Raw genomic sequence first — 12,740 nt, 5'->3', positions numbered from 1 at the left:
GTACCACGAAGGCTGCCAAATGTACAGAAGGTAGAAGAATGCGAAGTTCTGTTCTTTTCTTTGGTAAGAAATAAGAGACAAGAGAAATACTTGTGCCAGAATTTACTTCGTTTCGACGTCATTTAGAGCGATCAAAACATCGTAACAAAGGTTACAACGTTTCATGTTTCCTCGAGTCACCTATTTATCAAGGTCCGAGAGCAGATCGTTCCGATCGTTACTCTTGATTACCGGGTCGTTACCGTCAAATTACCCTGCTACGAGATCCCTACCTCGAATGAGAAACTAAAACGAAAAGAAAAAGGGACACGGACGAAAAATCTGACGTCGTCGATAGGTAAAAATGTCCCTTAACGTTCGCCCTTTTCTACTTTCGACACCGATCCAAATCAATGAAACGGGGAGCGAGAAAACTGATGGGCCAAAGAACGAACTTGATTCGAACACCGATATCTATTACTCGCGTCTTTTTAAAAGATCAATTTTTTAAGCATCCTAAATGATTCGATTAACTACAGTTTATCGTCGATGCAATGACGCGAAGTAGAAACGCTGGTTAGTCGGTGGTCAAAAGATAAATTTTACGTCTTATTACACAGACATTCGATGACATTGTAAGGCGGCTCCGGATCGTTCGCGATTTAGTGGACTCTAAAAATCCTAATTTCAAGTTTACGAACATTTCTGTGGACGGATTCGTAGATTGCAACCTGACACCGTGATTAATGGCACTTTTTACCGAATTCGAGACCTGGAGCGTAGTCGGTGGTTGAAAGTTACGATCTCCCTTCCTCGTTTCCGGCTAAACTAGTTCAATAAACGCGGTTCAAGGATTACTGAGCGTACGTGTTTACATAGTTTTTTATGCTCGGTGTAATTCCAATAAAATTCCTTCCGGTCAGTAGCAAAAAAAACAAAAAAAACATTGACTCGAGTTAGCGTGGATTTTATGTTACAACGAAAATAACGTAGTTAACCTGTAACGTAGTTAATCTAGTCGACGATTCAATTAACTGCTGCAAGTTCCGATTGCAAACATTGAAAATATTTTGTGTAAGACAAAAATATCGAAATTCGAAATGCGTCAATTTCTTTGAAACATTCGAAGCGTCAAATATCGCAATCAAATATGGACAGCACCAGGAACGCAAAGTTCGGATAAAATATTGAATTAATTCATAAATCGTTGATTAAACAGTCGAGATCCATGCAATAAAACCGACTAACAGGGTCAGAAGCGTCCAAAACTAATTTCATCCGCTTCATCTACCGGATACCATACAACCGTCCGCAATTTTCCGTTCTCCAAAATTTTTACTACGTAAAAAAAGTTTCGTTCTTCTCGTTTCTTTTCTTTTTTAATTCATCCCAGCCGTTCGGCCCGTGACACTCGAGCTGCAATAACGAAGTCTATCTTCCCCTGTGAAAATTGCGAAATGCAAGTAGCTGGGGCCATTCACGGGCTCGTATTGCGGCAAAATAGACGGCGAACACCTCGAAACCACCCACGCTCTGGCAGAACGAAAAGTACCACCCTCCCCGCGTTGGACCGTCAACGGCAAGAGGGGGTGGCGTAGTACTCGAGGAGGAGAACCGTGTGTATCGACCACTGACGTCATCTATCCCCACTAAACTACGTCACGTATACGTTCAACTCCTCGAAGAGGAGGTTGTCGCAGTGCCGTAGTGACTTTGTGGCGCGTTAAAGGGCTCCTAAAACCACCCCTTCGATCCTCGCCGCGAGTAAACTACCGCTCGCGTCCGACCATGATCTTTACCCCATTTTATTACCGGTTTTATCGACCGATAGACTGTAAATTCGATTACCCGTGTGATTTGCAGGATATCAATTTTTCTTTTAAAACTGCGAGCAGGAAAAATCGACTTCTCGACCGTCTTAAGACCCCCACGACAATAACGCGAAAACGTTTCGACAAGACTGTTACGGTTCAACGATTTTATTCGATAAAAATTTTCGGCTTTCACCCGCGGTGTCGAGATGTTTCTCCATCGAGCTTCGTGTGGTACGCGTGGACGCCTAAATGGCGGGAAATCTTGTTTACGCGCGAAACTGTACCAACAAACACCCTTATGGGATATTTTGCGATAGTATCGTGATCGCGAAGGGCGAACGGATAAGTTAATTACCGAACAACGGTGCAGGCTCGATTATGACCCACAATTATGAAATCTGCGCCTGGATACTTCGATTAAAGTTAGACACTTGAATCTTCAAAGAGAAACTATTTTATAAATTCATAGACAACAAAGAATATAAGGGACGATGAGAACGAAAAGAGAAATAATACTGTCGTTAATAATTCTGTAGTTCAGCATCGCTCTCTATTAACGTAAATATTGAAATTTTATTTTACAATAGTTACGCAAGAATTTTGTATTAAATCAATATTCGTTGCTTCTGTTCAACGCTGGAAAAGTTAACGCGCCATTGCCCAATTATTTGTGCAATTAACTCGAAAAAATTCACCAAATTTTAAACGCACATAACTTTCAATTAAGCATCACAATATCGACTTAACCTATGTTCATGTTGTTTACTAAATTATGTGATGGAATAAACTGTATCTACGTTTTAATAAAATACTCTGTATATCTTAATAAATAAGTAGGTACGAGTAACAGTCATTTCTACAAAGTTAATAAATAGTTATGATCTACAAATAACAATAAAACAAATTTCAAAATAGTAGATACGAGTAATTCAAACATTGACATATTTGGAATATCGATACGATAGAATCCCGAAAAGCAAGAATACTTAAAAATAATTAGACACGACTGTAAAAGAGCACGCGGGGTCTATTCGCGCCAAAATTTCACAGCCCTGAACCCGAGGGAGCCTGAGTGCAAAAGTATTGATTCGTTTCATCCCTACCGTATACGCTACGCTACCCCTACTATACCGTCCATCGTCGTCGTCGTCGTCCTCGTCGTCGTCGTCCTCGTCGTCGTCGTCCTCGTCGTCGTCGTAGTCGTCGGCGTAGTCATCGCCATAGTCTTCGTCGTCGTAGTCATCGCCATAGTCGTCGTCGTCGTCGGCGTCGTGGTGTTACCTTCTCGTGACTCCCCTCTTCGTGTTCTCGCCCTTCGTTGCCCTTTCCCGCCCTTTCTGGAGCGCGGATAAAGACAGAAAAAGAGGTGGACGAGACGAGGCGGGACGAGAAAGAGAGTACAAAGTGTAAAGTAAAAGAGAAAGAGAAAAAGGGACGGGTCAAGAGGGGAAGAAAGAAGAGACGAGAGGAGAGAGCGCGGGAAAATTCGCTCTCCATTTTTCTCGCGAGACAGCAACGCCATCGTGGATCACCCTTCTCCTACGCTTAGGACCCGAGAAAAAGGGCTTGGCCCTTTGTTTTTCCTTGGCCCGTTTGTTTTGCTCGTTATTCATCGACTGTACTTTAACAGTGTTTCAAAGTTGCAATTATATTGATTGACTAACGCTTACAATTAAAACAGACCAATTGATTCGTAACGTTATTAATTTTACCTGACTTTCCATTAGGATCGCTTGGAGTACGAGTACTCCACGTTATTTCATTTGGGACGCGTGCTTCTTCAATGTATGACTATACAACACATGGCGATACAACGCGTGACGATTTAATACATGCAAAATATAATGTATGGTAACCTAACGCGTAAATTCAAAAGAGTTATATATATTCTTCCTTCCTATAAATCTTCCGTTCGTTTATTCGCCGTTGAAGCGCCATGGAAACCGACTAAAGCGATGTAAATTAATTCGCGTTTCGCAATAACGCTAGTCTTCGCGAAAAGAATCACGATAAACTTCACCAACGGCACTGTCAGTTTCTCGCTCGATCGTTCGTTAGAGAGTTCTTATTCTTTCCTTTGAAAGCACTGTTGCCGCTGTTGCTACTTTACAAGACAGCGCTCCTCGAGTCGATTAAACAAAAGTAACGAGGAAACGATGTACCGGCTAATTACTAATTGCTTTAAAAATGTCTGCGCTTCCTTGAAACTTTAACCACCGAATATTAATTCTCCTCTTCCGACAGGTACAACACCGTTTCTCTGTCTCTTGCGATCTTATCTGTACAATAGGGGTTATGTTTAACCTCTCTCTCTTTCTATGTATATAGAATGGTAGCTTCTTGCATTCTTCGATATCCTCGAAATTCTTAACAAATAACATCTAATAATGCATTTATTAATAGACTGCGGATGTCTGCAAACTATACACTGTGAATTATGTAACCTGTAAGACCCGCAGGCTATGAATTATATCAGTTATACTTCCTTTGCAGACCTCGATATATCACAAATACGTAAGCAGCCACATCATCGTAGCAAAAGTGCAAGGAAAACATCACCCGTGTGCACCGGGTTTAAGTCAGACCAAAATCCACGATAGAGCATCGCTTCGCGGAACGTATGTACTTCCTTCGATACACGTGGTCGACGTGATTTCCGTCTGATTTCCCTTGTTTCTGGCCTTTCCTTTATTATTTTTTCTCCTCCCTAATTACCGCGATTTAAAAGCGTTCTCGAGTCACGCGACAGCCTGCGTGTATCTACTAGGTGCATACGGTGCAGCTGCACCAGGTTCGATCCTCTGGCTAGACGCACGCCACGAATCACGAAGGGGAAAGCGACGAGACTTTCATTCACGCGAGCTTATTAGGTTACCTGTACGGTGTCGTTTCTAATTATCGATTGCGTCCATTTCTTTTTGCGTTTGTAATCCAACGTTCCTAAGTGAAATTCGAACTGAACGAATTAAACGAAATGTCCAAAACAAATATTTTCGAGTCTCGCGAAGGACCTGAACTTGTGATTCTTCTTTTTCGAAAATTCGATGTTAACGTAACACAAACGAATGCTTTTTCCCATTGAAAGAAATTACGCCCCAGTAACGATGTACGATGATATCGAAACATCTACTCGAACGAGCAAGAAAATGCAAATTTATGAACGGACAAATGCGCTATTACCCGTAATGATACGCTGCAACGTACAACGTCGTAGGAAACAGAAACGAAATAGGCTCGTTTTAATGGAGACGAATCCTTTCATCGAGTCTCGTACGCTATGGCTGTTAATCAGAGATTCGCGATGGAAATCACATGGTTCGCAAATGTCACGTTACGATAGAAATTCCGATTCCTCGCAACCATAATTGCGTCTCGTTATCTAGCTGTTTTCCATTGCTAATTTCTTCTGTTTACTCGAAGCTAAACAACATTTCTCTTACCAAGCTTCCAATATTATTACCATATTATCGATAAAAATCCGAACACGGTATCAGACTTCTCGTACATCGAATATAATAAACGAGGATCCACGTCGTGGCATGTTGAACACGGAAAATTCGTGAGAAGATAGCCCTAATTTTTTCTCCACATTGTTCAACATTGCGTTTGCATTATGCAAAACTGCTGTTGTACCGAGCTTACCATAGATACTCGTGCCCGAAATCACTTGTACACCACTCTGTGCGCATTTTACAAGGTGTCACGCTATTATTTATCGCGTTACATTACAGCACGTTGCATTCCTGGTACAAAATTAATGTCCAGCTACGTCGCGTTCTCTGAAAATAGGGAGGCACGAGGACGAAGGGTAAAAGAGGGGAGGAACGGCATGAAGAATTGCAAAACGGTCGAATAATTTTTCACGTCAGAGGCTGTTCACGCTTTAACGTCTACAAAATGGAGAAGTACGAAGGAATATTACAACGAGAACAATGAGAAATTTCCCTTACATCTTATGCCTATCGAGCAATTATTTGAGAGATGTTTTTGTAAATTTGAATACATTACTTTTGACGATTAACGTTTTTACCGAGTGTGATTATTATAGCGAGTGATAAAGACAAATGGCAATATCAGGGAAGGTGCATGTACATAAGCACGCTTCTTATTACCATACGTTACAATGTTAGGTATCGCCACGCGTTAGAACGTCGACAAAAGTACATATTTCCTGTCGGGTTGGCTGTACCACTTTCTTTTTCTCTTTCGGCAGATCTGGAATTTGCTAAAGCCGTTTGAAGAAGAAACGAGGAACGGAGCTTCTCGCTGAAGAGCTTGATGAGACTCTAAGTGCATAAAGAGGGTAAACACGATCTTCGCGCACCCTCGAAATCAAATGACGAAACTTGAGGAAGAGGAAGGTTAAAGGGGAGAGCCGCGAGAGGAAGAGGGAAGCAAGGGAACGAGTAGACCCGTCCCTTGGACGAAATATTCTCGATGACTCGTGCGAAAGTGGCAGCTCCAAGCGAAATGGTACTTCATCCTCGTTGGATGGATCTCCGAAAACATAACAGTAACCATAACAATGGAGGAACCTAAGGGGTCCAGGACCACGATTTCAGGTATATCGTTTTTCCACCGCGTTCCCGTAGGATCAATGACAGGAAAGTCAACGCGTGTTCCCGTGAAAGCCACGTTCCAGTGAATCATCGACAGATTGCATTTCGTTTCGTCGACTCGTTGCTTTCCAAAGAGGGGCTCGAATTTAACATTGAAAAGAACCAAGGATTACGAATGTTAAATTTCTTTCCTCGACCAGAGTACCCCATTCGTCGCTGATTTATTCGCGACGAAAAAAGGATACGATTCAAAAAATGTAAACGTTTCGTCGGGCTCGTTAGAACTTTGTATACTCGTAAGTTCGAGCAGCCATTGGTACAGCATTAAAGTACCTAGTCGTGTTTCGCAGGAAAAGTTTGTGGATCAACGTTTTCACGTATCGACGTTATTTTTCGGATAATTATACCGTTTCAAAATTGGTTAAACCTTTCCCAGATTTTTGGTCCCTACGTTTCACCGTAAACGCGATCGCCACAGACACTCTACACCGCTCTGAACAGGTTTAATTTCGTTAAGAGCACTCGAGAAGCGACCACGATAAATTCCTGTGGCAAACCGTAAACTTTTACACTGAATTTTTGGCCTCCGATCCTAACCAGCGAATCAGAGACTGCAGAAAGTATCATCTTCACTCATCCGCCGCTAAACTTTTGTTACAAAATTAATTTTGCCAGTTGAAATTCTGTTCTTCTTATTAAATGTAACGCGTGGGCCAGTAATTTTTTGGTCAAAGCTTGAACTTCGAAATAGACTGTTACTAATCGTTGACGTCAAATTCAATGACGCAATAAAAATGTCATACTGCGATGTATTATAATTTTACACTCTCTTTTATGAAATAGAAACGATAATCGCGATGACACTCTTGAGTAATCTAGTTAGAAGATTGTTGCAAATACTACGACTTCCAATTATCGTGGGAAAGAAAACGTTAGTTCGCGGCGAAGTCAACGTTACAAGGAATAATCCTCGGTAACAAGGAGAACATCTCAAGAATTTCAACGGCCAACTTTCTCTCGTTACTTCGCGAAACTCGAGCGTTGCAAAGTAACGCGAATCCGAAGCAACAATTAGCAATTCCCTGGCCATCTCGAATCCGTTGCAGGAATTCGTACCTGCCATCGAACCGGAAATGCGACTCGTTATCCACGAAAACCGAACTCCCGATACCAAGAAGAAGAAGATCGAGGAACATTGGTCGATATCTGAAAATGTTTTGGAGCGAGCTTTGACGAACAACCGAGATTGCTATTCGAGAGCAACTATACGGCCAGAGGCTCTATTCTATTCACGTACGTGCGAAGAGAGAGGCTACAAACCAATCGAATCAAAATGCGAAACGTATACAACGGAGTAAAGTGCGAGCGAAAATGAGGAGGCGAGGTGGCGATGGAACAGGGTAAGAGGGTGGTAGATGGCGGCGAAACGCGGCACCGGGAGAGGGTATATGCCATCGTCGATTCGATGGGATCGTTAAAATTAACGAGCGTATTTCAAGCTCCTCGAAAATGTCGCGAGCTTCTATTTTTCTCGCGCGTCGGTCGACGCGATTTTCCAGCGGCGTGAACGCGTTTCCGAAACCGTGCGTCGCTCTTGACGAGAGTGCCATCGCACCGCGCCGTTCGAAAGCGTGAAAACTGACAGCCGCGTTATGAAAAAAGAATAGAAAATAAATCATGCGGAAGATATTCCTCGAGTTCACCTTTAAATTTTATCGATCGGAGCGAAGCTTCGTTCAGAACTTACTAGATAGATCTGCTTGTCGTAGTCGATAAAACCTCTATTTAAAGTGATTAGATCATTGTTCTCGGAAGATTGAAGGAGGAGAGCTGATTCTTTGAGGAAGTTAGAAAGAAGCGAAAATAAGAGTATCCGTAAGAATAAGAAAGAGGAGCTCAACGGGGGTTGCTTCATTTCGTAGCCCCTTTTAAGTAAACGTGGCAAGACCCGTGAATACGTTTAGGGTGTCATCGCCACTGGATACTTTCCAATTACGACGACAAGATTTCGTAGGTTCGTTGGTAATTCTCGCGAGGTGTTTCCTTATTGGATTAGGAGTCGCAGCGAGCGGGCCGAAAGACAAAACGTAGACCGCGTGTATTCCTAATTAAGAACTTGAATTGCTCGTTCCTGTTGGCAGCGGGCAAAAATTGGAGGAAGTCGTAGATTTTATCGAGGACCAAGGGTTCACGGATCAGCCCTAAAATAAGACGGTGCATAATTGAGAGTAGAATAACGAAGAGACTCGTTCAACAAATTCGATTTTCGACCCCAGTCTGTCGTCGATCGTACTTTCTTTTCTGCTACACCGGACGAATTTTCATTTCCGCTTAGCGAATGATATTTAAATATTTAAGCGATTGTTACACCACGCACGTCGGAACACCATTAGCGTCTCGATTTAATGACTCGGGTAGAAATAATTTTTGTAGCATATTTCCATTCGGTTGAAGAACTTGCAACGTCGTATGTGAAATTTACATACGTGCCCCTATGTAAAGGAATCGTAGGTTGCACAGGCACTCCAGTTTGCGGTACGAACTAGCGAAAACGCAGAAAGGAAAATGATATGGAAATTGGAAGCTGTTACATGGCACGCCGAAAGACTGGCTGTGCCGATTTAACAAGAAACGTTAGTTTCGATGACGTTTCGCTTCGAGAGCTAAAAGCATTCCTCCTCCTCGAGGGGTCGAAACTCTCGGTGTATGTAGGTTAAAATCTGTTGATATACAGCGCGCACGTGGACTTCCTTTTCGACCGGGCCACGTAAGCCCGGCTTCCTGTTCTTTTTTCACGACGTGGCGACCCCATCCGCGAGTGGCGTTGAAACGACGAGAACCAAATGGTGGGGTTAATGTGCCCGCGCACCACGGGATGTCTACCAATTTCCGGGTTCAACTAATGCACTTATCAGACAGCCAGAAAGGAGAGAAAGGAGCTGCTAGAAGGGGAAATAATTGAGACGCGATGGCTCGTCGGAATCGAGCGAGCTTGCTGGGAAAACTCCGTGTAAAGCGGAACGAATCATGAAGGCGTAGAGAAATTAATGAGAGAGGCGAATTCGAAAAGGGAAGGGAAGCGAATCGAGCGAAAAATTATCTTCGTCGGAAGAAGCGAACGTTAGAACGAATGGAAAAAGGTGTAAAACGACGTGGGTTAATATGCGGTGGGTTACTTCGCAATTATCGAATTCTTCGAATTAACGAAAAATCGATCGATGCGTCTCGCGAGTTGTCCCAGCATAGTCCCATATCCCTAGTTCAAATGGCGTATAATCGACATATCCGTTTCGTCCGATATCTACGACTGTACGGTCGTTAGGTTTTCGAGAGTATGTTCTATCACTGCTTCACCCTCTTAACGTCGATAAGTACTGGAAGAAATTGGCGGTGTAACGTGCGTGCTGATAAAAATCAGTTGGCCACGCGAAAGGGCGTTCCAGATCGGTCTCGAGGGTGTAATAACCCCGTCGCATTATCGTTGTTCTCGACAGATACTTTCGGCGATATCGCAACACTCGTCTCGCGTGTCTAGATTCCGCGTGGCTCGTTGTCGCGCGTGAAACGTGCTGCTTTAACGACCTGTCCTTACGCATTATAAATATCTTTTAACGATACTTTCTTTCGAATTACTCGCGAGAGAACGACAATTTCGAAGCAAAACGATGCAGTGTTATTAAGATGCGATAGATAAAAAAGTATCGGTAGTTTGACGCGACACCTGTACAACGAATGGATTGTACCGTTAAAATTGCAAGTGTAATCGAACGTGCGACTCAATTATTTCCAAGGCGACAAACAGTTGGTGAATCCATTCGGTAAAGGGTTATTCGGTGGATCGTGGAACACGAACGGCCAGAATAAACTGAGTCATGGACAAAAACACTGTGCTCCTCGTGAAATTGAGTTACTACCGGCTCGTTATTCTCGTGAGACTCGAAATAAAGTGGCAACGACATCCACAAGGATTGAGTTACCCGTCCACTTAATTGACCGCCCGCAGAAACGAAGAGGAGGACACTGATTGACAGAGAGATGCAGCTGTCATCGCGAGCAGCCCTGAGAAAGAGGGAGGTGATCGTGTACGATTTAATTGGCTTTTAGCCGCGGAATCCCGAATTGCAAGCCCGGACACCGAGAAGAAATTAGGATGAGAATGCAGCTGCCGCGTTTCGAGCGCATGAGTTTCTTCTGGAACACCATAATTACATCCTTGTCGGAAACGCCAACTGCAATTATGCAGATCGTTGTTTGTTACTAACGTTACGACACGTCGATTCTAGAAGGTGAATATAGTCTGAAGAAAGTGCTGGGGATAGCCTAGGTTGAGCCTAAAGCGGGAGTTCGCAAACTTTATTAAACCGCAGCTTGCGTATTTTCGGAAATGGTCATATCTTGCGATCCACTCGCGCGTAATCGAAAAATTTCGAAAGTTTCAAAATCGATAGCGAAATCGTGTATTGAAACGTATCACCGGAGCGATCATCTTGCCCAAATAAGCCATTCAGGTCATCCATAAATTCTTCACCCCCTCGGTTGTGGAGCGACAACGTGACGTGTCGATAACCCTCCCTGATGACCAGCCAATTTCGAGCGATCGGGAAATCCAGTTTCGGCATCAAAGATGCAACGTGATACGTGTGGATTCGCGTATGTAGGCACAGGAAACCAATAAGTCGCCGGATTCAGTGACGCAGCAACGCCTAGCAACGTCACTGTCGTCGACCGCGTCGAATTTCTCGGATTACATAAACCCAAATAATCCCGTGAGTCATTCTAAATCTGGTTCCACCGGGGTTGCACCGCCTTCTGCCTTCTCCCTCTGGCTACTTCCTTCTTCCTCTCGCGCTTTCGTTCCCGTTTGCTCTTTTACCTCTTTTCAGACATGTCCTAAACGTCACCTCCTTCTTGTCTGACTGTCTGCCGCATAAATAGCCATGGCACGTGTGTCGTCTCGGACGCACACGTTGGCCCACTTTTCCCCTTGCTACTCGAATTAGAGAACTCGAACGATCGTTTTTCTCGCTTTCCAGTATCATTGAAGATCTATCGGACCTACCTTAAAACGCGACAAAGAGTCATGAAAATTTGGGAAATCACTCTTTGTACTTTCATAAATCGTCAGAAAAAGTTTCAAACAGATTCACTAAACCATTTATATTTTTAATTATAATATTGATGTTTGTATAAATAAACGTGAGTTCGTCGAACAAAATTGTTGGCATTCTAATATCAAACATGATAAGCGATAAAAGTATCTATAGTAGGATGCCATTTCCAATAAGTAGCGAATAGAGAAGTTCTTCAGCAAAGTTTCAAAGGGAGAATGACCTGCTCGATGTCGTAGCAAGCACGTAGACGTGTCATAGAAAAATGCTGTATGGTGGTCCGGTAACTCGGTCTCTAACGTTGAATGCGACCGCATTTCCAGCACGACACCAAGTTCCCACATATCGCCATGTAATAATGGAACCAGACAGATCTCATCCGACGGATCGCATCCGCGAGACCGGCCGATTTCGATCCTCTTTTTAACCGACTCGTTCCGTCACCGACTTCCATCGTCCCAGATCTACTGTTCACGGTCCATTTTTACGGAACAACGACGCCCAACAACGTATAACCGACGCTTGCGCGCGATATAATGAAAATTGTCACGCTTCTGTCACGAGGCTGGTGGAACTCACGGACGGAACTGTATCTCTCATCTTTTTTCATCATAGAAACGACCAACAAATTTCGAAAACTAATTAAAATAGCCACTTACGTGGATACATCGTTATTTCCAGCACTAAACGAATTAAATGGTTAACGGGATTCTGTACAATGTAGAGCATGGTAGTACAGTATATCATACGGTCGTTGTATTGCCACGTTTATGTGGACGTTGACGGGTATCGGTGGTGCCCTTTATAATCCTAGGGCACGGGGTGTTATGAATACCTACGTAACGTCAAAAACCGGTATCATGCGTTTGATCACTATGAGTTGTATTCGCTTCTCGTTGTGCTCGTCACGCGTTGTATTACCGCGTTATATCGATTTAAAATAAACAGAAAATAATTACGATACGACACCAACGTTGCGAGATACAAAAATAATATTTTCTCTCAAAGCATGGACGCTTATTTACCGGAAATAAAACCTGATTCCGTTATCAGATTCATCTATGGTATAAAACACCTGGCACGAACGAGCATTCATTCAAATCGTCAATGAATATCGGACTGCCATAATGAAACTACGCGTATTCGTTGTTTTACCTTTGTTAACGATTTTTAGCGTGAATTTAGTAGAACCTACGGTGCAGGAGAATTTGTCCAGCTTTTTCGGGAGCCTTTCAGGCATTACACAGTACTTTTCTTTGTTTCATATATGTAGAATAATC

General features: G+C 43.1%; 2 protein-coding genes across 10 annotated transcripts in view; one reads left to right on the top strand and one right to left on the bottom strand.

Annotated features, from left to right (window-relative positions):
- The window catches only part of Pdk1 (Phosphoinositide-dependent kinase 1), a 322,127-nt gene that overhangs the window by 295,032 nt on the left and 14,355 nt on the right, over positions 1–12,740 (bottom strand). The window lies entirely within an intron of this gene.
- The window catches only part of LOC105664193 (uncharacterized), a 288,268-nt gene that overhangs the window by 273,851 nt on the left and 1,677 nt on the right, over positions 1–12,740 (top strand). The window contains exon 1 of one of the 8 annotated variants that reach the window (XR_001097434.2): positions 6,397–12,706. The exons of 6 other annotated variants lie outside the window; for them this stretch is intronic. Coding sequence is in view for 1 of the 2 variants with exons in the window: in XM_012297706.2 (XP_012153096.1) it covers positions 12,588–12,706 (119 nt within the window). In the remaining variant the exon portion in view is untranslated. Of the gene's footprint in view, positions 1–6,396; positions 12,707–12,740 lie in introns of those variants that run through there. One more of the 8 variants, XM_012297706.2, reaches the window with a different exon arrangement.

Source organism: Megachile rotundata, chromosome 3 (assembly GCF_050947335.1).
Source record: "Megachile rotundata isolate GNS110a chromosome 3, iyMegRotu1, whole genome shotgun sequence".
Taxonomy (NCBI): Eukaryota; Metazoa; Arthropoda; class Insecta; order Hymenoptera; family Megachilidae; genus Megachile; species Megachile rotundata.
Note: the sequence above shows the minus strand (reverse complement) of the source record. Positions and strands in the feature narration are given on the sequence as shown.